The 22,309-nt window shown below is 43.3% G+C and overlaps 3 protein-coding genes across 3 annotated transcripts in view; 2 read left to right on the top strand and 1 right to left on the bottom strand.

Moving 5' to 3' along the window:
- Window positions 1-634: 634 nt before the first annotated feature.
- On the top strand, window positions 635-10,379 carry LOC311003110 (interferon-induced protein with tetratricopeptide repeats 5-like). Its single transcript, XM_083994795.1, has 10 exons — window positions 635-741; window positions 5,850-6,017; window positions 6,168-6,357; window positions 6,446-6,637; window positions 6,945-7,175; window positions 7,442-7,583; window positions 7,666-7,792; window positions 7,874-8,021; window positions 9,677-9,724; window positions 9,992-10,379. The coding sequence occupies exons 1-10, from the start codon at window positions 737-739 to the stop codon at window positions 10,226-10,228; spliced, it is 1,488 nt and encodes a 495-aa protein (XP_083850921.1). The 5' UTR covers window positions 635-736; the 3' UTR covers window positions 10,229-10,379.
- A 3,830-nt stretch (window positions 10,380-14,209) lies between these two features.
- The window catches only part of noc3l (NOC3-like DNA replication regulator), a 38,346-nt gene continuing 30,246 nt past the window's right edge, over window positions 14,210-22,309 (bottom strand). Inside the window, exon 20 of the mRNA XM_083994381.1 lies at window positions 14,210-14,413. Within this exon, the coding sequence (XP_083850507.1) occupies window positions 14,288-14,413 (126 nt within the window). The 3' untranslated portion in view covers window positions 14,210-14,287. The remainder of the gene's footprint in view (window positions 14,414-22,309) is intronic.
- LOC311003083 (interferon-induced protein with tetratricopeptide repeats 5-like) lies at window positions 16,097-22,261 on the top strand (the record flags this gene model as incomplete). Its single annotated transcript, XM_083994768.1, has 8 exons — window positions 16,097-16,101; window positions 17,247-17,399; window positions 17,550-17,739; window positions 17,825-18,016; window positions 18,289-18,519; window positions 18,784-18,925; window positions 19,008-19,351; window positions 22,050-22,261. The coding sequence occupies 8 exons, from the start codon at window positions 16,097-16,099 to the stop codon at window positions 22,245-22,247; spliced, it is 1,455 nt and encodes a 484-aa protein (XP_083850894.1). The 3' UTR covers window positions 22,248-22,261.

Consider the following 22,309-nt stretch of genomic DNA (forward strand, 5'->3'; position numbering starts at 1 on the left):
AGAACATCTTAATTTCACACATTACTACCAAACTACTCAGCTCTAAATTACATTTCCACACTCTTGTCCCTTGTTTTGGGATAATGCATGCACTTCAGAGGAATATGAACCCACCTGTATGTCTGCAGAAAACTTCAGCTCTACTGCAGGATTTATTCTGCAGTGTTTGCCTTTATGTGTTTTTAGGTTCTTCACAGGTGCAGGGCGCCCCCTACTGGCATGTTGGAGTATCGCACTAACACTACAACAAGGAGAGGACAATGAAATCAGCTCCTAAATCACACTTTAAGAAACAACAAAAGAAAAAATACGTGTAGGGGTGTCTATTTTTTTTTTTTTTTTTTTACCACACTTAAACTTTTACAATGAACTTAGTAATAAACATATTATTATTTTAGGCACAGTGACATGTGAAGGGTGGTGACAGTCAGAGATAAAAGGTTTCCTCAGGACAACATGAGACAGCATTCACTCTGAACAAAACAAACAGGGTTCTCTCTCTGGTAAATTAACATCAACTATTCCAACTCTCCCCTTTACATGATTTCAGAGAGGACAGTGAAGGCATCACCACGTGGTTTCAGTTTCGTTTTTTTGATCTCAGGTCTCAAGTTTCTGTGCCGCTGATGAAGCAGCCAGGTCCATAACTCTCCTCCTGCTTATCATCATCATCAGCTTCAGACCTGGTTTTGGGTGTTTTCTGTTTTGCAGCTGAGTCTGAACTGAACATTTCATCATGAGGTGAGTTTACTTCACTGAAACTAACAGATAAAAGCACAGCAGTGTATAGTGTTAGTGGGTTATTAGTCTGTCTGACGGTCCCTGAGCGTCTCTTCAGTGACTCATAAACCAAACTCTCCTTCGTCCTCATCAGTCTACAGGTCTCAGCAGATCTGGTCTACAGGGTTTGTCCAGGTTTGTTCATTAGTGCAGATCCACTTATTTCGTTTGCCATGATCACTCACTGATAGTTACTAATAAAGAAAAGATTTGCTGTCTGTGTTAATGAATGGAACTTAGATGTAAAACTGAGAACCTATTACACACAGTTTCATGAGTCGTCTGCTCTTCAAAGGCAAAACTCACTCACTACACAATAACATACGTATCTGACAAATGACAATAATAATCAGTGTTGGGCAAGCTACTTGGAAAATGTAGTGAGCTAAGCTACAAGTTACTCTACATGAAATAAAGCTTCACTACACTGAAGCTACCCACCAGAGAAATGTAGCAAGCTACGCTACAATGCTTCAGCCTACACCTTTTCGGTCAAAGTAAATTGTTTTGCTTGTTGTGTTTTTGTTCTGATTTGTTTTGTTTTGTATTTATACCTTTATATTTGTCTATTGTATTTGTTTTTATGAGACCGAAATAAACATACTAGACTAAACTAAACTAAACAATAAAATGACAAAAGTAGCTTAGCTACATCAAAGCTATATATATATATATATATATATATATATATATATATATATATATATATATATATATATATATATATATATATATATATATATATATACATGTTTTTGGCGGAAGCCGAATACCGAATAAAATCAAAACGCTTGGCCGAATAACCGAATAATAACGAATACCGAAAGTGGTTTTAAAGTTGTTTTTTTTTTTTTTAATAGGGCCTATTGGATAAATAAAATATTTTTTTAGACTTAATTTTCAAAGAAAGTAAATGTTTATTGACTATTCTGACAGTTTTTGAATATTCCAGTTGCCGTTGCTCATCAAAAAAGCACAAGAAGTTAAACTAGAAAATTTCCTCTCGGGAAATTTTGAATGGGCCACGGGAGCTACTGCGGGTTGTGCCATCTCTGTCAACATGGGAATCAAACCCACGATCTTAAAGGTGTACAGAAATGGCCGTTTGTCCTGTTTGTCGCGCCGAGTTGTCACGAGCTGCAACACGAGTTTACCCGAGTGAGGAAAACGAATTTGATTGGTCGTTATCGAGCGGGCGGGATATTCAAAGCTTGGGGCGAGCCCGAGCTCCGTGTGTGTGTGCGTGTCTCAGACGTTTGAATGACGGATGACGGATCCAATATCAGTGGCTGGTGAATCGTGTACAGGCTGACGTATAATCCGTGCACCTGCATTATCCAATGCGGAAAAAAAATACACACTTTCATCCCGGATTTACTCAAAAATAGAATTTTGCACAAAGTTTGGCCTACAACGTCTGAAAGATGAGTTATCACATTAATTTTATGACCCAAAGTGGGCTCAAATTCAATTTTCTTTTCTGTACACCTTTAAGGTCAAGACAGTGCTGATCAGACAGACACGTGATCATCTTTCTATAGACCCTTTCAGAGAGTATAAACAAAGACAGGTGTGGCTCATTAGAAAACGCTCTGGTACACTAAATAGAATGGAGCCTTAATTAGTATCCTTGGTAACACCTGTCTTTGTTTATACTCTCTGAAAGGGTCTATAAGCACTGATATGGAGGAGCTGTAATCACATTAGGTTAACTGTGTGTGTGTGTGTGTGTGTGTGTGACTGTAATCACATGAAGCTGGCTCTAGAGTCTGTGTGTGTGTGTGTGACTGACTTGACACATAGTTAGTTAGTAGCTGCATCCTGTGTCAGTCTGATTTAGCTGTGTCGGTGTTTATAAACATTTAAACGAGCGCCAGGTGGATTGTTTATGAAGTTAACGAGCTCTGGCCTGAGGATCAAAGAGGTTACCACGACGATAGGGGCCCCCGCAGGCTGAGACAGACAGAAACGTGGAGAAAAAGAGCCATTTTCTGCCTCTGCACCGGTCTCACAATTAGGCTTAGGGTGAGAAAACGGTAACTCCTATCAGAACAAAACACAGATCAACGTTGATCTAAGGACTTACTGAAAATGTTGGTACGATTTGGTGTTTCTACAGTAAATATTTTGGCGACGCTGGCAGTTTTAAAACATCAGGCCGTTCTGCTTCTCTCAGAAAATATTTGTATTGGAGTCAATGAGGAGCAGAGACAGACGTGGCCGCACTTAGAGGCTCAGAGTTTAAATTCTGTAAGTCTCTCTGATATTTTGAGCAGATTATGAGTGACAGGACAAGTTTGTCTTACAAATTCAGAAAAAATTATGTGTGTAGAGTGTAAATTGTGGCTGGGCCGAGTTTGGAAAGAGAAAAAATCTGGAGTTTTTCTGGCATCTCTCCCACTCTAACCGATGATGTCACGCACTCTGACGCGAACATTCCGTCCAATACACACTAGGGGTGTGTATTGGCAAGGACCTCACGATACGATACGTATCACGATACTTGGGTCACGATACGATATATTGCGATATATTGCGATATCCAAATTGTGCGATATATTGCGATATTACATAGTTCGCTGAAAAACTAAGAATGTATTATGCATCTTAAAATCCGAGTTGTAGGCCTATATTTACATTAAATGATAGTAGTAATTCATCACCAAATGAAAACTTTGTTAACATCTGTGTTTTCTAATAAGACAAACTTCTCAGTCTGTTTACCTCACTTCAATCTTTTGTATTGATGCAAAATGGGCAAATATATGCATCTGACAAATTGTTTGTATTTGATACTAGTTCAAATTAATTAAATACAAACATGTAGATTGCTGCACTCCTACAAGTAAAAATAAAATAAAATATGTAGTTTTACATTTAAATAAAAATGTTAAATTGAAAATGAAATAACCTTATTATCTGAGACTGACATAACCTGCTGTATATTTACACTCCTGCGCTTCCACGTCCTGTCTGGCAATAAAGGCTGCAGTCACACAGACTGTAGTCACACACAGACACTGGCAGTGAGAGACACTCGTCCGTCACACAAACACAACAAACAGCTGTGGATTTCCCCGTGTGCTGAGCAGTGAGTGGAACCTACCGCGGCATCTCGCACCACAACAACACCAGCTCCCGTTAGCTTAGCGGCTAGCGGAGCCTGTCGGCTCTACAGTCTATGGTCAGCTCATGTAGCATTAGCTCCTCCAGCTGGGCTGCAGCGCTCGCGGTGCTCCGGTTCTACCTGGTTTCCGTGACAACGTGAACACAGCGGCTCCTCCGCTACGCTGAGAAGCTGTGAACAGTCTGCAGTAATCCGTGTTGTTGACGAGGGAGCGGACGCTTGGTGGCATGAGTGCAGGCGCTGTTAGCGTGTGTGGATTAGCATGTAGCTCGGCACAGACGCAGCCTGGCTTGCCCCGTTTAGGTGATCTGACAAGCCGCCTGAGGTGATGCCTCAGTGGGGTTGCACCAGGTGCAGCCCCGGTCTCTCCTGGTCCTTCACGGCGTAGAAAGCCGAGCTCATCCAGCACACTGCACTGGGGTTTGCTTTGCTACGGACGAGTATCAGTCGGTGTCGGTCGCACTGTGGCACATTCTACACTTTATAAAACATGTGCATTATGTTTGATTTAAACAATGATGGGGCTTTCCTGATCTCTTCCTCTGATGCCTCCAACAACGCCATCTACTGGGCTGAACAAGCAACTACTACTTTAGTACCAAAAAAAATAAATTCAGTGCCCGGTGCGATTGCCCGTGGCCCTAATAAAGTTTTTCATTTATATCGGCCCATTGTGAGTGCTGAAAGATCCATGCAAGTACATTCCAAAAAAACCCAAGTGTCTTTTAAAACAGTGGTTCCTAACCTTTCTTGGTCAGATTTTTTTAAAAATTCATCAATTAGGCTGCTAGACATTTCAGGCGACCTCATTTGAATTTCAGGCGACCCCACGTGGGGTCCCGACCCCAAGGTTGGGAAACACCGTTTTAAAAGCTGTCGACCACGGACGGAGTGGGCGACATGCTGGGACGAGGAGCTTTCGTTTTAACTGCTGCAGCCGTCTCTTCCTCTCGTACTCAGCATGCTGTTCAGGGTGTTTGGTTTTTAAATGATTCATTAAAAGGTGCGTTCCTACAGGAACGGTCCCCTGGCTCACTCAGCAACGTCCAACGGTGCGCGCGGTCGCTGTGCAGCGATAAAGTTGTCCAGCTCATAGTCCAGCTACGGCTCTGATTCACGAACTTAACTATCGGTCCTCCTCTGTCACCTGCTGCGTGGACGGGCATCAGCAGAAGGATACGTATATGACGTCACATGGAAGCGGTGCATTTAAGGTCTACAAAATGCCTGGGGAAATGTAGCTTCTGTGGACGCTACCGCGCTACTGATCAATAAAATAGCTTAACTACTGAAAAGCTATTTGATGTAGAAAACAGCGACGCTACGACCACGCTACTGAGAAATGTAGTTAAGTTACTAACGCCGCTTCTTGTAACGTCGCTACTGCCCAACACTGATAATAATGTGCAGCTTTTACATTTTAAAGGAAACACTGCCACGGCATGCTGTGAGCTAACCTTAGCTCACAGCAGGGTGGTGATCCGACCCGCGCAGGGAAGTTACATTGTGCAGTTTCAGCCAACGCGACCCGGCTCAGGCTGCAGCGGCAGCACCATTCATCCTATTAACCATTTCTCTACCATTGCAATAAGTCTGGAAACATTATTTTAAGGCCGAAAAACTCTGCAATGTTACTTTAAAGAGCTCTTTATAAGTTTTGCTAGTGCTACAGTCAGTGTTAGCATTATCTCACAAAGAGCTACAGCCACTGTTTTGTCTATAAGATCAGATGTAATAACACATGGGGGCTTCAGTGACTGAGTATCAGGAAGCTGGAGGCAACTTTGACAACAGATGGTTAGGGTTTACTGTCTATTCTTCTGTTGGTGAGTGAAGAATAGACAATAAAACAGCTGCTAAAGCTAATACTGGCTAATGGTTAAACTACCTGACAGTCATGTGCCTTTGTTGGTGGACAGCTCCATAATGTTTGTTGTTGCAGCGTGCTATACTCCAGACTTCTTCAGCTGCAGAGTCGCTTCACCTGGGATCTGAAGAAGGACGATATGGATCTGGAAAGCCTCAGCATTCGACTCAAGGACCACATAGAGCTTCAGCTGGGACAGCATGGTTCTGTGGCTCGCTCCTACAGCTTCTTGGCTTACGTCAGGTACAGTAGTTAAAATATCCAGCACTTGCCTGCCTGATTCTGGCTTTATTTCTGATGTGTTCACTTACTGTATGTTCTGAAGACTATTTAAACTACAGTAAAACTTTAAGCTGAAGTGAATGCTGTGATATGGAAAATGTCTCTCCTCAGGTATCTCCAGGATCAACCAAAAGAGGCGCAGTCACTTTTTTGGAAATCAGAGCAGAAGACCAGAGAGTGTTATGGCGAGGAGAGCAAGAAGCGGCTCATTGTGACGTATGGAGACTTGGCCTGGCTGAAGTACTACACTGGATACTACAAAGAGTCAGAAAGCTACTGTCAGAAGGTCGATGACATCCTGGTGAGCATCCAGACGCTGCTCTATGAGAACTCGTACCAGCTCCAGATTCAACTCTGTCCAAGTCACTCACTCTTCCTTCTGTCAACAGTCCAAGTTTCCTACTGGCGGTTCCACAGATCTCCACCCAGAGGTGTATGGAGAGAAGGCCTGGACATACATGAAGTTTTCAAGGTCTTACTACGACAAAGCCATCGAATGTTTCCACAAAGCATTGGAGCTGCAGCCTGATGACAGCGAGTTGAATGCTGGCCTTGCTATCGCACTTTATCGCACAGAAACAGTGAGTTGTTAAAGGAAACTAAAACCTGAAGCTCTTGGCTGAACCAAAGTTGGACATTGAGTGGGAGCATCCATTAGTGGTTAGCCTACTAGGGATGGGTACCTTTCACATTTAGACCGATACCTGGTTCCTGGGAACTGGTACCTGTATGTACCGAGTTCGGTAGGCTACTCATCCCTAACGGTTACAGATGATTAATTATTCAAACACTTAAGTGTCGATTGAGGTTTCAGTGACTCAAGTTTTCTTTGAAAATGTCTCAATCCAAGAACTTGAAACAATAAACTGACCAAAGTCTCATTTACAGTTAAGTCCAGAAACATCCCAGGAATCCTCAGATGAGTCCCCGGCCACCAAGCAGCTCCGCAAAGCTCTGGAAATCAACCCTGATGATGCTATGCTGATGTCCATGCTGGCTCTGAAGATGGCGGCCTACCAGAAAAACCAAGAGGCTGAAACGCTTGTAGAGAAAGCGCTGAGGACCGACCCTGACAACCATCGTGTCACCAGGTACATTGCCAAGTACCTACGTAATCAGGTAGGTCAGAATAATCATAAATCATATTTCCAACCCTGGTGATATTGGCAGCAGGCTTAAGAGAATATCCATTAAGTCCTGGTCCTGATGCCGCCTAGGACAGATGCGATATTCCTGAAGCACCCAGATGCTGAACAACCTCATTAACCTTGACGAGGGGTTCTGATTGCCCTTAACTGGCCACAATGACTCCTTGTTCTCTGATCTGGTGGTTGAAATATTCTTCCCGTCCTTAAACAATCTGTACCTCTGTGCCCATGTGACAGGGTGAAACTGAGCGGTCCATTGAGCTGCTGAAGAAAACACTGGAGAGGACGAGTCAGTCAGCCTTCCTCCACCACCAGCTCGCTCTGTGCTACAAGAAGATGAAGACTGTTGAACAGATCAAGAAGCCCCATGACAACCAAGGTATACACACATATAGGTCTAAAAGTACTTTGTTCTGACATAGAAACTCTATTAATCTGACCTACCTTTTATTGCACCACAGTAGAAGTGAAGCAGTGGAGGTGTCTGTGTATTCAACAACTTAAGGAAGCCATCAAGATAAAGCCTTCATTTGTCCTCGCAATTGCTGATCTGGCCCTGATGTATGGACAGGAAAAGGACTTCACAAGGTACTGTCTGTCCTTCTGTCTGTCCCTGTGTCTGGCTCTGTCTTAATTTCTTGGACTCATCATCATCTTTTTCACTCTCAGGGCTGAGGAGCTGTTCCAGCAGGCCTTGAAGATGATTCAAGAGTCAGAGCCAGAGAAAATAAATAGGCAGATTGTCCATCAGCGCTATGCTGAATTTAATTTCTATGTGGTCAAAGAGATGGCTAAAGCATCTGATCACTACACCCAGGTAGGTGCATGTCTGCGCATGTGTTGACAATACATGAAATCATTTAGACTACACAAGTCAAGAGCCCGCAGTTGGAATTGTTAACCTGAGAATCAGAGGGTCACCTCTATGTGACTGGAAGTGACCAAAGGAATTTTTTTGACTGTTGCCTTTGCTCATGAGCTCAACAGGGTTCAGGGAATTTGAACTTTTTGAATTGGTGGGTTGCTGGGTAGTGTATGGCTCTCCATGAGGACCTAATTACACATTTGGACACTTTCAGACACACCCGATGGTAGCTATGTGAGAGTGACCGGTGACTAAAAATCCAGTTTAAAGAGAGGGAGCATCAAGAACAGCACATGGGCACCAGCCCTGGATTGACAGGGGCCAAGCTGAGAGGCACTTTAAAGGGTGCACTCGCACTAGGCAATTCTACCATGCTCAAGCACATTTGCGCCCTAAAGTCCATGATCTCTCGCAGTGATCCACACTTCTGCAGCTGCAGAGTTGTGTCACCTTGGATCTGAAGAAAGGATGATATGGACCTGAAAAACCTCAGCACTCGACTCAAGGACCATGTAGCACTCTGACAGTACAGGGCCATGGCTCACTCAGACAGCTTCTTGGCCTACATCAAGTACAGTGGCTAAAGTGTGGGGAATATGGCTAAAGGCCCAGCTGGTCTTGGTTTTTTACCCAGGACTTTAATTCACAAAGTTAAGGGAGAAGAGAAGCACCCTCTTGTCCAGGAGGAAGTTCAGTCAGATGTGGAAGAAGAGAAAGCAAGCAGGATGAAGGATCTGGAACAGCAGGAAGCATGGACAAGATGGGGATCTGAGCAACAGTGGCTCACATAAAGCAACAGGCTGTGTACAGTGGTTTACCAAGTCCTGCAAACCTCCACATCTGGGGGAAGGGTGAATCCCCATTTTGTGCCCTCAGATTTAGAAGAGGAGCAGATTCAAAGAAGCTCCTCGAAGGTTCTTCCAGAAGGCGGATACCGCTGGTGGTATGATCAAGCACAGAGAGCAGTTACCTCACCCAAGATCAGTACCCAGCCTCGGAGCCTCCTCACCTCAGCAGCCAAATGGAAACTGAGAGTTGATCTTGACAAACAGCTGTGGTTGCCACAACATATTGTCTCAACAACTCTCTGATCTTGGTAGAACAGGCTGTACCCTGGGAGCAGAGCATGGATGAAGCCTAAGAGTAAAAGTGCACCAAGTGCCAGGAGCTGACAGGTGCTTTAATGAGGGAGCTGAAGCAGGTTCAACATACACAGGATTTCTTCTTGTCATCTGTTTTAAAGCAGAAGTAAGCGATCCGGTGGTTTTGTCTAACTTCCTGTCAGCAGATGGAGTTAGCAGTCCCCGCCCTCGTCCCTACGTCACCACATTCACGCGCACCCCTTGGCTGCACACACAGAGAGGACTGCCCCTTTATGCCGTTCTCTCTCCTCATTGGATAAAGGTTGTAGGATACAAGGAAAGTTTTCTCCTCGCCTCAGAGCAGAGTGACTGACCGACCCGTGTTTCAGACCAAACACTCTATAGAAGTGATTGCTGTTGGAAGATACAACTATTTAAGACTTACATTAACACAAACATTCCCATTCCCATTCTTACTTCTGCTTTAACTGAATGTAACATTGTTTGTGTTTATCCACTCAACAGTGTCTGTTAATACCACTGAAGTCATGGGAGTCCAAAAATTCTGCCAAGGTGAGTCTCAACTTTCACAGACCTGCTGATGTAATCGTGCATAATGAAGGTTGTGTTTGCATCCCAACTCGTCTCAGAGACTCTGCTGCTTGTTTTACTGTTGACTCTCATTTGTCATGCTCCACTGAGAAAACATTATATTCTTGCTCCGCGAGCCCGAATTTACTGCAGCAGTAGGAACTGTACAGTCGTGGTGCAGGTACCAATGTTGTTAGATGTAGGTTGTCAAGTTAGTGACCAAAATTTTATTTTATGTTTTTACTTCAGATGCTGAAGAAGATCGCAGAGATACGTCTCTCTGAGGACAAGGATGATGGACAGGCCTACGCTCTGCTCGCTGTGGTGGCCAAAGCTGAAGGCCACAAGAAGGAGGCTGCTGACTTCTATGAGAAAGCTCTGGACTGTGATGAAGACAATGGCGAGTACCTGTCGGCTCTGCGTTCACTGCGCATGGAGATATCTATAAGAAGACTAGATGACTCACCCAACGCTGCTGACCAATGACACGGCATCACCACACGGCCTCCATCTTGGTTCGGTCCACTCGCTCCCTCAGAGCATAAGCTAAAGGTGTTAGCTACAAGTTTCATTCCTCCCGGCCACTAGGTGTTGCACTCACATTCGCCCACTCTCGCTCCAACCTTCAATTGGACTGGTTGCCAGTAACACGCCTATCTGGTTGTTAAGTCCTGACATCACAAATTTATTTCCAGGTCCACTGGCGTTATCGGGTCCATCGCAAACACAACAAAGTCGCCTACCTCATAGTCACGGTCCCATGACAAACAATGAAAACCTGTTATTTATACAGAGACAATATCATTACGTAATAAGTTTGTTTATCTGCTAATTGATTGAATACAGTTAACACTGAGAAGCTGCTCGGCTACAGGCAGCATTAGCCGCTGTTAGCCTGGCTAACAGAGGCTAATGCTAACACTCAAAACATATGGACGGCGGAGCAGCTCCTGTATGGGGAGCATGGCTCTGATTTCTTTGAAGGCACCAGAGTTGAAATGGTTCAGCACAGCTACTCTCTCTACTCTATTTGAATTAAATTAATTAAATCCCTTTTTTACTCTCAGAGATGTGTCATGGAAGAAAGAGTTTACAGATTCACTGGTTCTGCCATTGTTTACAACTTGTAACTGCCGGCGCTTGGACCCAGAAATTGAATATTTGCCACGTGTGACGTCAACAGTTGGATAGGCAGTGGCTAGTAGCTAAAGCTAAGCTAACGGTAACCGTATTTAACGAGCAGCAGCTCCGGTGTTGACAGCAGACTGGAAACACATCTGAATCATTTCACACTAACTCACCTGCAGACGAACCAGACGAACCCGCAGCATCACACCTGCACCAGAAACGTTACAGCACCGGCTGACCGTTAGTTAGCATTAGCACGATGCTAGTTCTCCACAGAGCTATCACGATCTGGCCCCCTCTGAGCTCCGCCCAATATAATACATCCATGCTCCACCTCATGCTGTTGGCGCAGAGATCAAATCATGTCGACGTTGCCAACGTAACCAGATGTAAATATATATTTTGGACACGTCAAAAATGTATTTATTTATATTCCATTTTTTTTTAATCTGAAAAATGTATACTATTATTCTGCACCCTGTGGATGTATTATTTTTGAAAAATTAATCGTTTTGATGAAAAAGTTGTAGCTATAACCTTTAAGCCTGTGGTGCATGTTCTACTAAAATAGGGTTCATTGAGGTTTCCTGATGTTTTGAACCAAAGGCCATGAATGAGTTACAGGAACTACTAGCCTACTGTAGGTGCATCTCAATAAACTGGAATATCATGGAAAAGTCCACTTCCAGTAGTTCAAGTCAAATAGCCCAACCAAGTACTGAGAGCATATAGACGGACATACTTTTCAGAAGGCCAACACTTCCATATTAAAAATGCTTTTTTAAATTGATCTTTTGTAATATTCAATTTGTTTTGAAATGCTGAATTTTAGGTTTTCATTAAATGTGAAGCCATAATCATTACAATTAAAATGAATTCAATAAATAAAGACATGAAATGTTTCATTCCGTGTGTAATGGATCTATATAATATTTATAGCCCCACTATGTAGGATTCGTGGCACTGGTACACTGGTTGAGAAGAGCAACTGTCTGCTACTGTGTCTTTATCCAGAGACATAGAGATGTACTTTTAATGGTGATATTTATTAGAATAATGGGGTATTTATTAGTTTTTTAGTTTAGTTTAGTTTATTTCAGTCAATCATGTCATTAAAAGAAAAGTTACAAACCAGAAAGAAAAAAGTAAATAAAGAAAAAACATCAATCAGAATAAACAATAAGTAAACAGAAAAAGAAAATTTGGACCGAAAAGGCATAGGCTGAAGCATAGCTTATTACGCCTACCCTGTTACAACTCTGATTAATTAAAAAATAAAAAATAAAAATTTAAAATGCACAATTTGTTATTTATTAATAAAAGAAATAAGCAATCACAAAACAGTAAAAAGAGAGAAGCTGCTTGATTCGATTTCCCTTTCTTCTTCCTTTTCTTTCCCTTCCTTTCTCCTCTCCTTTCCCTTCTTCCTCCCCTACTTCCTTCCTCCTCAAAAGAAAAGAGGAAAAAAAAAGAAAAAAGAAGACAATCAAACATACAGAAAACAGAACAGAAATAGCAGCAGCATAGCACGTGTCACCACTCATTACTCTAACTTATATAAATTAATCATCCTGTTTTTAAGTACTTTTTTAAATAAGATTATGGTATTACATGTTTTTAAGTCATTCTCCAATTTGTTCCATAAATTAACAGCTGTTACCGTAATGCATTGTAATTTGGTGTTGGTTCTTGTTTTTAACTTTCTAAATATACATACTCCTCTGAGATTGTAATGGCTTTGTCTTAAATTAAACATTTTCTGAATACATTCGGGCAGCAAGTTGTTGTAAATTTTGAACATAAGCTGTGCAGTTTTGAAATCCACCAGTTGTTTGAATTTGAGTTCGTTAGAATTAATAAATAATTGATTGGTTGGATGCCTATAGTCGACTTTGTTTATAAGTCGCATTGCTTTTTTTTGAAGTAAAAAAATAGGTTTGGTGATTGACTTAAATGTGTGTCCCCACACTTCTATACAATAAGTTATGTATGGTTTTATTAGGGATTGATACAAAATTTTTAAAGAATTTGTCATTAAGATATTTTTACATTTATATAGAATTGCCATGGTTTTTGATATTTTATTCTTTAAGAAGTTGATATGTGGCTTCCAGCACAGCTTATGATCAATAACCACTCCAAGGAACTTATTATCAAAAACTCTTTCCACTTCCACATTGTCAATGGTAATTTGCACTCTTTGATTTATAGGACGATTTCCAAAAATAATAAATTTTGTTTTGCTTATGTTCAGAGATAACTTGTTCACATCAAACCATCTTTTTATTTTTTTAAGTTCCGTTTCCACTGTATTCAGAAGGTGTCCCAAGTGTTGGCCAGAACAAAATAAATTGGTGTCGTCCGCAAATAAAACACATTTAAATTCACAAGAAACCTTACAGATATCATTTATATACATTATAAAGAGTTTTGGGCCCAATACGGAACCTTGAGGGACCCCGCATGTGACTCTTCTCAATTCGGACCGTTCATTATCAATCTGGACAAATTGGTATCGATCATCCAAGTAGTTTTTTATCCATGACTTTGCAACCCCTCTAATACCATATCTTTCAAATTTGTTCAATAATAATGTGTGGTCAAGGGTATCAAAAGCCTTCTTTAGGTCAATAAATAATCCAACTGTATATTCTTTATTATCAGTGTTTGTAGAAATTTTGTCAATGAGTTCCATAACTGCCATTGTAGTTGACCGATTTGATCTAAAGCCATATTGTTGGTCACTCAAAATTCATTTTCTTACATGTAACTAGCAGACTTTGCACACAGCTGCCAACCCTGTTTTTTCTTTGGTTTCTCTGTTATGTTTTGTGTTTGTGTGCTATGGGCATGTGGTGTGCGAGCCACCAAATGGAATTGCCCTTTAAGGGATTAATGAAGTAGTCTTGAGTCTTTCCCAGAGAAGCACAGTAGCCAACGTGAATTTGTTGCCGCCGCCGGTGAAACGGTGTTCCTTCCATAGTGCAGTTTCAGCCGCCATGAGCCCACTCAGGCTGCAGCACCATTCATCATCATTTTCTACCACTTCAACGAGTTTAGAAACACTATTTTAGGGTCGAAAAACGACATAGTGTTGCTTTAAGTTTCACTTTTTAAATTAAATTACTGATATAAATAAACTTTTCCATGATTCTAATTTACCTTAGACGCACCTGTAAGCCCCTCCCACCTCCAAAAACACCAAACAGCTGCTGCCACCATCACCTCACACGTGTCCATAGTTACAGAGACTTTACGTTTATTTAACACAAAGAAACATTCAGAATAAAATACCAGTTTGGATTTGACTGCTGCTGATGGTTGAGGCTTTTATTTTGACAGGAAAAATCTCATTTACTTATAAAACTTGTTAGAAAATACTTTTATTTAAGGCGTGTGTGTGTGTGTGTGTGTGTGTCAGTGCTGGCTCGGTGTGTGTGTTGCGGTAAAGTCCAGCTGTGTGTCCTCGGTGGCGGTCAGGACTCTGTCCACTTGTCTCTGCAGCTCGGCGTCCAGCAGCAAAGCTCCGCCCCCAAATCGATCCTGAAGAAGAAAAAATAAAAAATCAAATTGATAAAGATTCAAGAGTTCAAACGTTAAAGGGACATTGCGTAGGAATTCCTCCATCTAGCGTTGTGGTTGTATATCACAAGCAACTCAATGGTATTTTTCATGCTGCATTCACGTGAAATTGGGCAGACGGCAGATGGACATAAACAAGCCTCCATGTAAACAAGTGGTCCGTCAGCACGAGGCAAAACAATACACGTGACAACATGTTGTCATGGCGATGTGGTATTGTTTTACCGTCTTTCTCTGGACTTCTGTGACTAAAACGACATCTGGTTTGTTAGCGACGGCCGTCTGCCCGACTGCAGGTGAATGCAGCATCAGTGTAACGCTCCATTCCTCCTCGCTGCGTTACCGCGGCGACTGAGCCGACAGCTCCGGTGTCTCCGCTGAGTTTCCGTGGTTTCCTACCGTCACCATGGAGACACCACATGGCAGCAGCACCGAGCTTACCGTCTCCATGGAGATATGAACGATATGAACGGCAAAGAGAACAAAACCACTGATGCACGTTGCCTTCAGGGACAGTTTTTCATCAACAGTCTCTGTATTTCCCTCTAAAACAACTCTGTGTGGTAACGTTGTGTTATTATCTCATAGCGTGGTGAATGTGCAGCTCACAACTTGTCCACCAGAGCGTTGTGGAGTTGTTGGATTGTGTATTTGATGAGTTTGATGAGGGAAACCAAGAAATCCCATAATGAGCCTCCGTAGTGTAGCTCTGAGCAGCTCACGGCTCTGCTCCGCCGTTCTAAAAACAGCTTGCACCGACAATTAAAGGTAACGAACCTACTGCTATGACTATAGGGATTATGGCAATGGGCCAATTTGACTAAATGTTGAACTATCCCTTTGATGAAAAACAGACTTTGGAACCAAATAATCGGTTTTCCTGAATAGACAACAGGAGAAGTTACACAATGTCCCTTTAAACCACCTTAAGTTAAACCTCTGATGTGTGAGGGTGCGTTTGGTTTCTCTACCTTCTTCTTGGTGGCGGGTGGAGCAGAATTATTAACCTACCTGTATGTCTGCAGAAAACGTAAGCATCAGTTCAGCTCTACTGCAGGATTTATTCTGCAATGTTTGCCTCTACTATGGGGTTTTAGGTTCCTCACAGGTGCAGGGCGCCCCCTACTGGCATGTTGGAGTATCGTACTAACACTACAACAAGGAGAGGACAATGAAATCAGCTCCTAAATCACACTTTGAGAAACAACAAAACAAAAACAAAAAAAACATGTAAGGGTGTCTGTTTTTTTTTTTTACCACACTTAACCTTTTGCAATGAACTTAGTAATAAACGTATAATTATTTTAAGCACAGTGACATGTGGAGGGTGGTGACAGTCAGAGATAAAAGGTTTCCTCAGGACAACATGAGACAGCATTCACTCTGAACAAAACAAATAGGGTTCTCTCTCTGGTAAATAAACATCAACTATTTCAACTCTCCCCTTTACATGATTTCAGAGAGGACAGTGAATGCATCACCACACAGTTTCAGTTTCGTTTTTTTGATATCAGGTCTCAAGTTCCTGTGCCGTCTCTGAGCTAATGAAGCAGCCAGGTCCATAACTCTCGTGCTCATCATCAGCTTCAGACCTGTTTTGGGTGTTTTCTGTTTTGCAGCTGAGTCTGAACTGAAAGTTTCATCATGAGGTGAGTTTACTTCACTGAAACTAACAGATAAAAGCACAGCAGTGTATAGTGTTAGTGGGTTATTAGTCTGTCTGACGGTCCCTGGGTCTCTTCAGTGACACACAAAACAAACTCCTTCGTCCTCATCAGTCTACAGGTCTCAGCAGATCTGGTCTACAGGGTTTGTCCAGGTTTGTTCATTAGTGCAGATCCACTTATTTCGTTTGCCATGACTACTCACTGATAGTTACTAATAAAAAAAAGATTTGCTGTCTCTGTTAACTGAGTGGAACCCATCACACACATGAGTTGTCTACACTTCAAAGGCAAAACTCAAATCAGTACACAATAACATACATCTGACAAATGACAATAATAATGTGCAGCTTTTAAATCTGCTCAGACAGAACAAAGGAAACACTGCCATCAGACAGAACAAAGGAAACACTGCCACTGCATGCTGTGAGCTAACCTTAGCTAACTGGGAGTGGACAGTAAACTAGCTTTCCTGAGTGAGTTTCCCCATGTTGGAACTGTAGTAAGTGAAATGTGTCAGTTTTAATGCACTGAAATTGTAGTTCCTCAGCTTTATTCCACTTAATTAAATAAATCGACTAGGCTACATCTGAATTAAACTGCTGCTCAGACAAGAGTTGATTTTATTCATTACAGTGGTGGATACAGCTTCTGTATCTCTGATCTGTTTGGATAAATCAGCCCCTGTCTGTCTGTCTTTCTGTCTGTCTGTCAGGTTGTCGCTCCAGCCTGGAAAGTTTAAATAGCTCTTTATAAATTCTGCTAGTGCTACAGTCAGTGTTAGCATTATCTCACAAAGACCTTCAGCCACTGTTTTCCTTATAATAACAGATGTAATAACATAACCAGGGGCTTCAGTGATTCACTATCCGGAAGTGATGGGGCAGTGCACCTAGGGCTAGCTAGTTAGCATCCCTTCAACAGATGAAAAGATGGTGAGGGTTCGGGTCTATTCTTCTGTTGGTGAGTGAAGAATCGCGTTTGATGCTTAACTCAGTGGTTCTTCTAGACTAGACAATAAAACAGCTGCTAAAGCCAATACTGGCTTATGGTTAAACTACCTGACAGTCATGTGCCTTTGTTGGTGGACAGCTCCATAATGATTGTTGTTGCAGTGTGCTATACTCCAGACTTCTTCAGCTGCAGAGTCGCTTCACCTGGGATCTGAAGAAGGACGATATGGATCTGGAAAGCCTCAGCATTCGACTCCAGGACTACATAGAGCTTCAGCTGGGACAGCATGGTTCTGTGGCTCGCTACTACAGCTTCTTGGCTTACGTCAGGTACAGTAGCTAAAATATCCAGCATTCACCTACCTGACTCCGGCTTTATTTCTGATGTGTTCACTTACTGTACATTCTCAAGACTATTTAAACGACATTAAAACTTTAAGCTGAAGTGAATGCTGTGATATGGAAAATGTCTCTCCTCAGGTATCTCCAGGATCAACCAGAGGAGGCGGAGTCACTTCTTACCCAATCAGAGGAGAAGACCAGAGAGTGTTATGGCGAGGAGAGCGAGAAGCGGCTCATAGTGATTTATGGAGACCTGGCCTGGCTGAAGTACCACACTGGATACTACAAAGAGTCAGAAAGCTACTGTCAGAAGGTCGATGACATCCTGGTGAGCATCCAGACGCTCTACAAGAACTCGTATCAGCTTCAGATCCAACTCTGTCCAAGTCACTCACTCTTCCTTCTGTCAACAGTCCAAGTTTCCTACTGGCGGTTCCACAGATCTCCACCCAGAGGTGTACGGAGAGAAGGCCTGGACCTACCTTAAGTTTTCAAGGTCTTACTACGACGAAGCCATCGACTGTTTTCGCAAAGCATTGGACCTGCAGCCTGATGACAGCGAGTGGAATGCCGGCCTTGCTATCGTACTTTATCGCACAGAAGCAGTAAGTTGCTAAAGGAAACTAAAGCCTGAAACTCTTGGCTGAACCAAAGTTGCATATTGAGTGGGAGCATCCATTAGTGGTTACTAGGGATGGGTACCTTTCACATTCAGACAGATTTGATGTCGATACCTGGTTCCTGGGAACTGGTATGTACCGAGTTCGGTACTAATCCCTAATGGTTACAGATGATTAATTATTCAAACACTTAAGTCTTTGAAAATGTCTCCGTCCAAGAACTTGAAACAATAAACTGACCACAGTCTCATTTACAGTTAAGTCCAAAAAGATCCCAGGAATCCTCAGAGGAGTCCCCAGCCACCAAGCAGCTCCGCAGAGCTCTGGAAATCAACCCTGATGATGCTATGCTGATGTCCATGCTGGCTCTGAAGATGACGGAGTGCTATAAAAACCAAGAGGCAGAAAATCTTGTAGAAAGAGCGCTCAGGATCGACCCTGACAACCCTCGTGTCACCCGGTACATTGCCAAGTACCTACGTAATCAGGTTGGTCACAAATCAACATAAATCATATTTCCAACCTTGCTGATATTGGCAGCTGGCTTAAGAATATCCATAAGTCCTGGTCCTGATTCTGCCCAGGACAGATGCCATATTCCTGAGGCATCCAGATGCCGAACAACCTCATTAACCTTGACGAGGGGTTCTGATTGCCCTTAACTGGCCACATGACTCTTGACTTCTCTGATCTGGTGGTTGAAATATTCTTTCTGTCCTTAAACAATCTGTACATCTGTGCCCATGTGGCAGGGTGAAACTGAGCGGTCCATTGATGTGCTGAAGAAAACACTGGAGAGGACGAGTCAGTCAGCCTTCCTCCACCACCAGCTCGCTCTGTGCTACAAGACAAAGAAGACTGCTGAACAGATCAAGAAGCCCCATGACGACCAAGGTATACACACATATAGGTCTAAAAGTACTTTGTTCTGACATAGAAACTCTATTAATCTGATCTACCTTTTATTGCACCACAGTAGAAGTGAAGCAGTGGAGGTGTCTGTCTATTCAACACCTTAAGGAAGCCATCAAGATAAAGCCTTCATTTGTCCTCGCAATTGCGGATCTGGCCCTGATGTATGGAGAGGAAAAGGACTTCACAAGGTACTGTCTGTCCTTCTGTCTGGTTCTGTCTTCGTTTCTTGGACTCATCATCATCTTTTTCACTCTCAGGGCTGAGGAGCTGTTCCAGCAGGCCTTGAAGATGATTCAAGAGTCAGAGCCAGAGAAAGTAAATTGGCAGATTGTCCATCACCGCTATGCTCAATTTAATTTCTATGTGGTCAAAGAGATGGCTAAAGCAACTGATCACTACACCCAGGTAGGTGCATGTCTGCGCATGTGTTAACAATACATAAAATAATTTAGACTACACAACTCAAGAGCCCGCAGTTGGAATTGTGACTGGACGTTAGTGATGCGCGGGCTGACCCGTAGCCCGCGGGTCCCGCGGTCAACCCGCAGGGCAGGGCGGTGCGGGTCAAGAAATCTTTACTTTATTTGCGGTGCGGGTCGGGGCGGGTCATTAAAAAAAAAGATTAATAAGTCCAGAGTGTGTTATCAGGGCCGCGCTGATGTTGATGGGAAAGCCGGCGGAGGTGTGAGGGAACCGGATGAGACGGCGGCTGGGAGCATCAGCAGAGCGGGGTTGGTTTCACTGAGAGCAGAGAGCAGACCGGGGAGAGTGAGAGGCGGCGGCCTCGGCTGCTGCTGCACGCTGCACTGTGACTCTCCCAGTCTCCCACTCATCATGAGCTCCACAGTCCACACACTGACAAGCTACCGGCAACAGAGCACCTCTGTCTGCCCTTTCAAAGTAACTGTCTGATGTTTAATAGCGGCGGGGCGGGGCGGGGCGGGTTGTGAAAATAGATGTGGTGGTGCGGGGCGGGCTGGGACGGGTCAAAATACTTCATAGATGCGGGACCCGCGGGTTGGAAAAAAACCCGGCCCGCGCATCACTACTGGACGTGACTTAAGGAATTTTTTTGACTGTTGCCTTTGCTCATGAGCTCAACAGGGTTCAGGGAATTTGACCTTTTTGAATTGGTGGGTTGCTGGGCAGTGCATGGCTCTCCATGAGGACCTAATTACACATTTGGACACTTTCAGACACACCCGATGGTAGCTATGTGAGAGTGACCGGTGACTAAAAATCCAGTGTAAAGAGAGGGAGCATCAAGAACAGCACATGAGCATCAGTCCTGGATTGACAGGGGCCAAGCTGAGAAGCACTTTTAAGGGTGCACTCACATTAGGCAATTGTAGCATGCCCAAGCACATTTGCCCCCTAAAGTCCAGATTACTTGGCTACTATAAAAGTGTAGGTGTGGATTTTCAGCACAGTACAGAACAACTGGCCCTAGTGTGACTGCAACCTAAGGATACAGTATTGAATCCTTGGGAGAATGAGACACAACCTTTTGCCAAATTAAGGAACATCCTGTGACGAAACTTATTTTGCAATATAGAGCAGAAGGATAGGTGAAGGAGAAAGAAGAGAGCCAGGAAACAAGCAGTCTTCTTGATGGACCGCTTTGGCTTTGTCAAAAACCTACTAGGACAAGTAGTCTGGTATAGTCTAGGTATACGTCTCAAACTGTCAAGGGGAGGTTGTCCAGTTTCTCCGAAACACCTTGAGAGATCCACAGAGAAATCAAGCATTTCATTCCAAGAAGACAGATCAATGAAATAGTGGTTCCTGTTACCAGGCTGCCTGGAACACACAAGTATTGTCACCCAGCCTGGGAAACGAGATCTGGCGAGACAAGGTCCTGTGTTTGGACTTGACTTGCCTACCTCAATGGAGAGGGAATGGAGAGAAAGGCTCACAAAGGCACAACAATTTAGGTCTACTAAGGTGATTGAAAGCCTGGACATGCTATCCTACCCAGGGTCTGGTGGCCAGACATAGTAGAGGAGGATCAGTAGCTTCATTCATAGGTGGCTAGGTTTCCCTGCAACCTGTCCCTGTAGAGGGCAGTGTTAACAGACCTGGATTTAGCTCTGAGGACCATAAATATAAAAGACATGTTGATAGTGATGGGGCACCTGCTACAGGGGATCAATGTGCCCTGATGTATGTACCTGACAGCCATGTGCCTTCATTGGTGGACAGCTCGCATGATCTCTCGTTCCCTCCTTGCACCATTGAAATTTGTGTGCTAAATAAATAAACTCTAAACTCTAAACACATGCGCTCTGACAGTACAGGGCCATGGCTCAATCCGACAGCTTCTTGGCCTACATCAAGTACAGTGGTTAAAGTGTGGGGAATATGGCTAAAGGCCCAGCTGGTCTTGGTTTTTTCACCAGGACTTTAATTCACAAAGTTAAGGGAGAAGAGAAGCACCCTCTTGTCCAGGAGGAAGTTCAGTCAGATGTGGAAGAAGAGAAAGCAAGCAGGATGAAGGATCTGGAACAGCAGGAAGCATGGACAAGATGGGGATCTGCAGAGCAACGGAGGCTCACAGAAAGGCAGCAGAGCATGGATGAAGCCTAAGAGTAAAAGTGCACCAAGTGCCAGGAGCTGACAGGTGCTCTAATGAGGGAGCTGAAGTGCTCCAGGTAGCAGGATAGCAAAGTCCTGCTCTACGAAGCAGGTTCAACATAGTACACAGGATTTATTCTTGTCATCTCTTTTCACAGAATGTAACATTGTTTGTGTTTTGTTTATCCACTCAACAGTGTCTGTTAATACCACTGAAGTCATGGGAGTCCAAAAAATCTGCCAAGGTGAGTCTCAGGTTTCACAGACCTGCTGATGCAGTCGTGCATAATGAAGGTTGTGTTTGCATCCCAACTCGTCTCAGAGACTCTGCTGCTTGTTTTACTGTTGACTCTCATTTGTCATGCTCCACGGGGAAAACATTATATTCTTGCTCTGCAAATCCGAATGACTCAGTCAACAATTTACTGCAGCAGTACGAACTGTACAGTCGTGGTGCAGGTACCAATGTTGTTAGATGTGAGTTGTCAAGTTAGTGACCAAAATTTACTGTTATGTGTTTTTACTCCAGATGCTGAAAAAGATTGCAGAGATACGTCTCTCTGAGGACAAGGACGATGGAAAGGCCTACGCTCTGCTCGCTGTGGTGGCCAAAGCTGAAGGCCACAAGAAGGAGGCTGCTGACTTCTATGAGAAAGCTCTGGACTGTGATGAAGATAATGACGAGTACCTGTCGGCTCTGTGTTCACTGCGCATGGAGCTGCAGTGACCTGAGAACACCCATAGATATCTATAAGAAAACTAGATGACTCACCCAACGCTGCTGACCAA

Source organism: Trachurus trachurus (assembly GCF_905171665.1).
Source record: "Trachurus trachurus genome assembly, chromosome: 19".
NCBI classification, from domain to species: domain Eukaryota; kingdom Metazoa; phylum Chordata; class Actinopteri; order Carangiformes; family Carangidae; genus Trachurus; species Trachurus trachurus.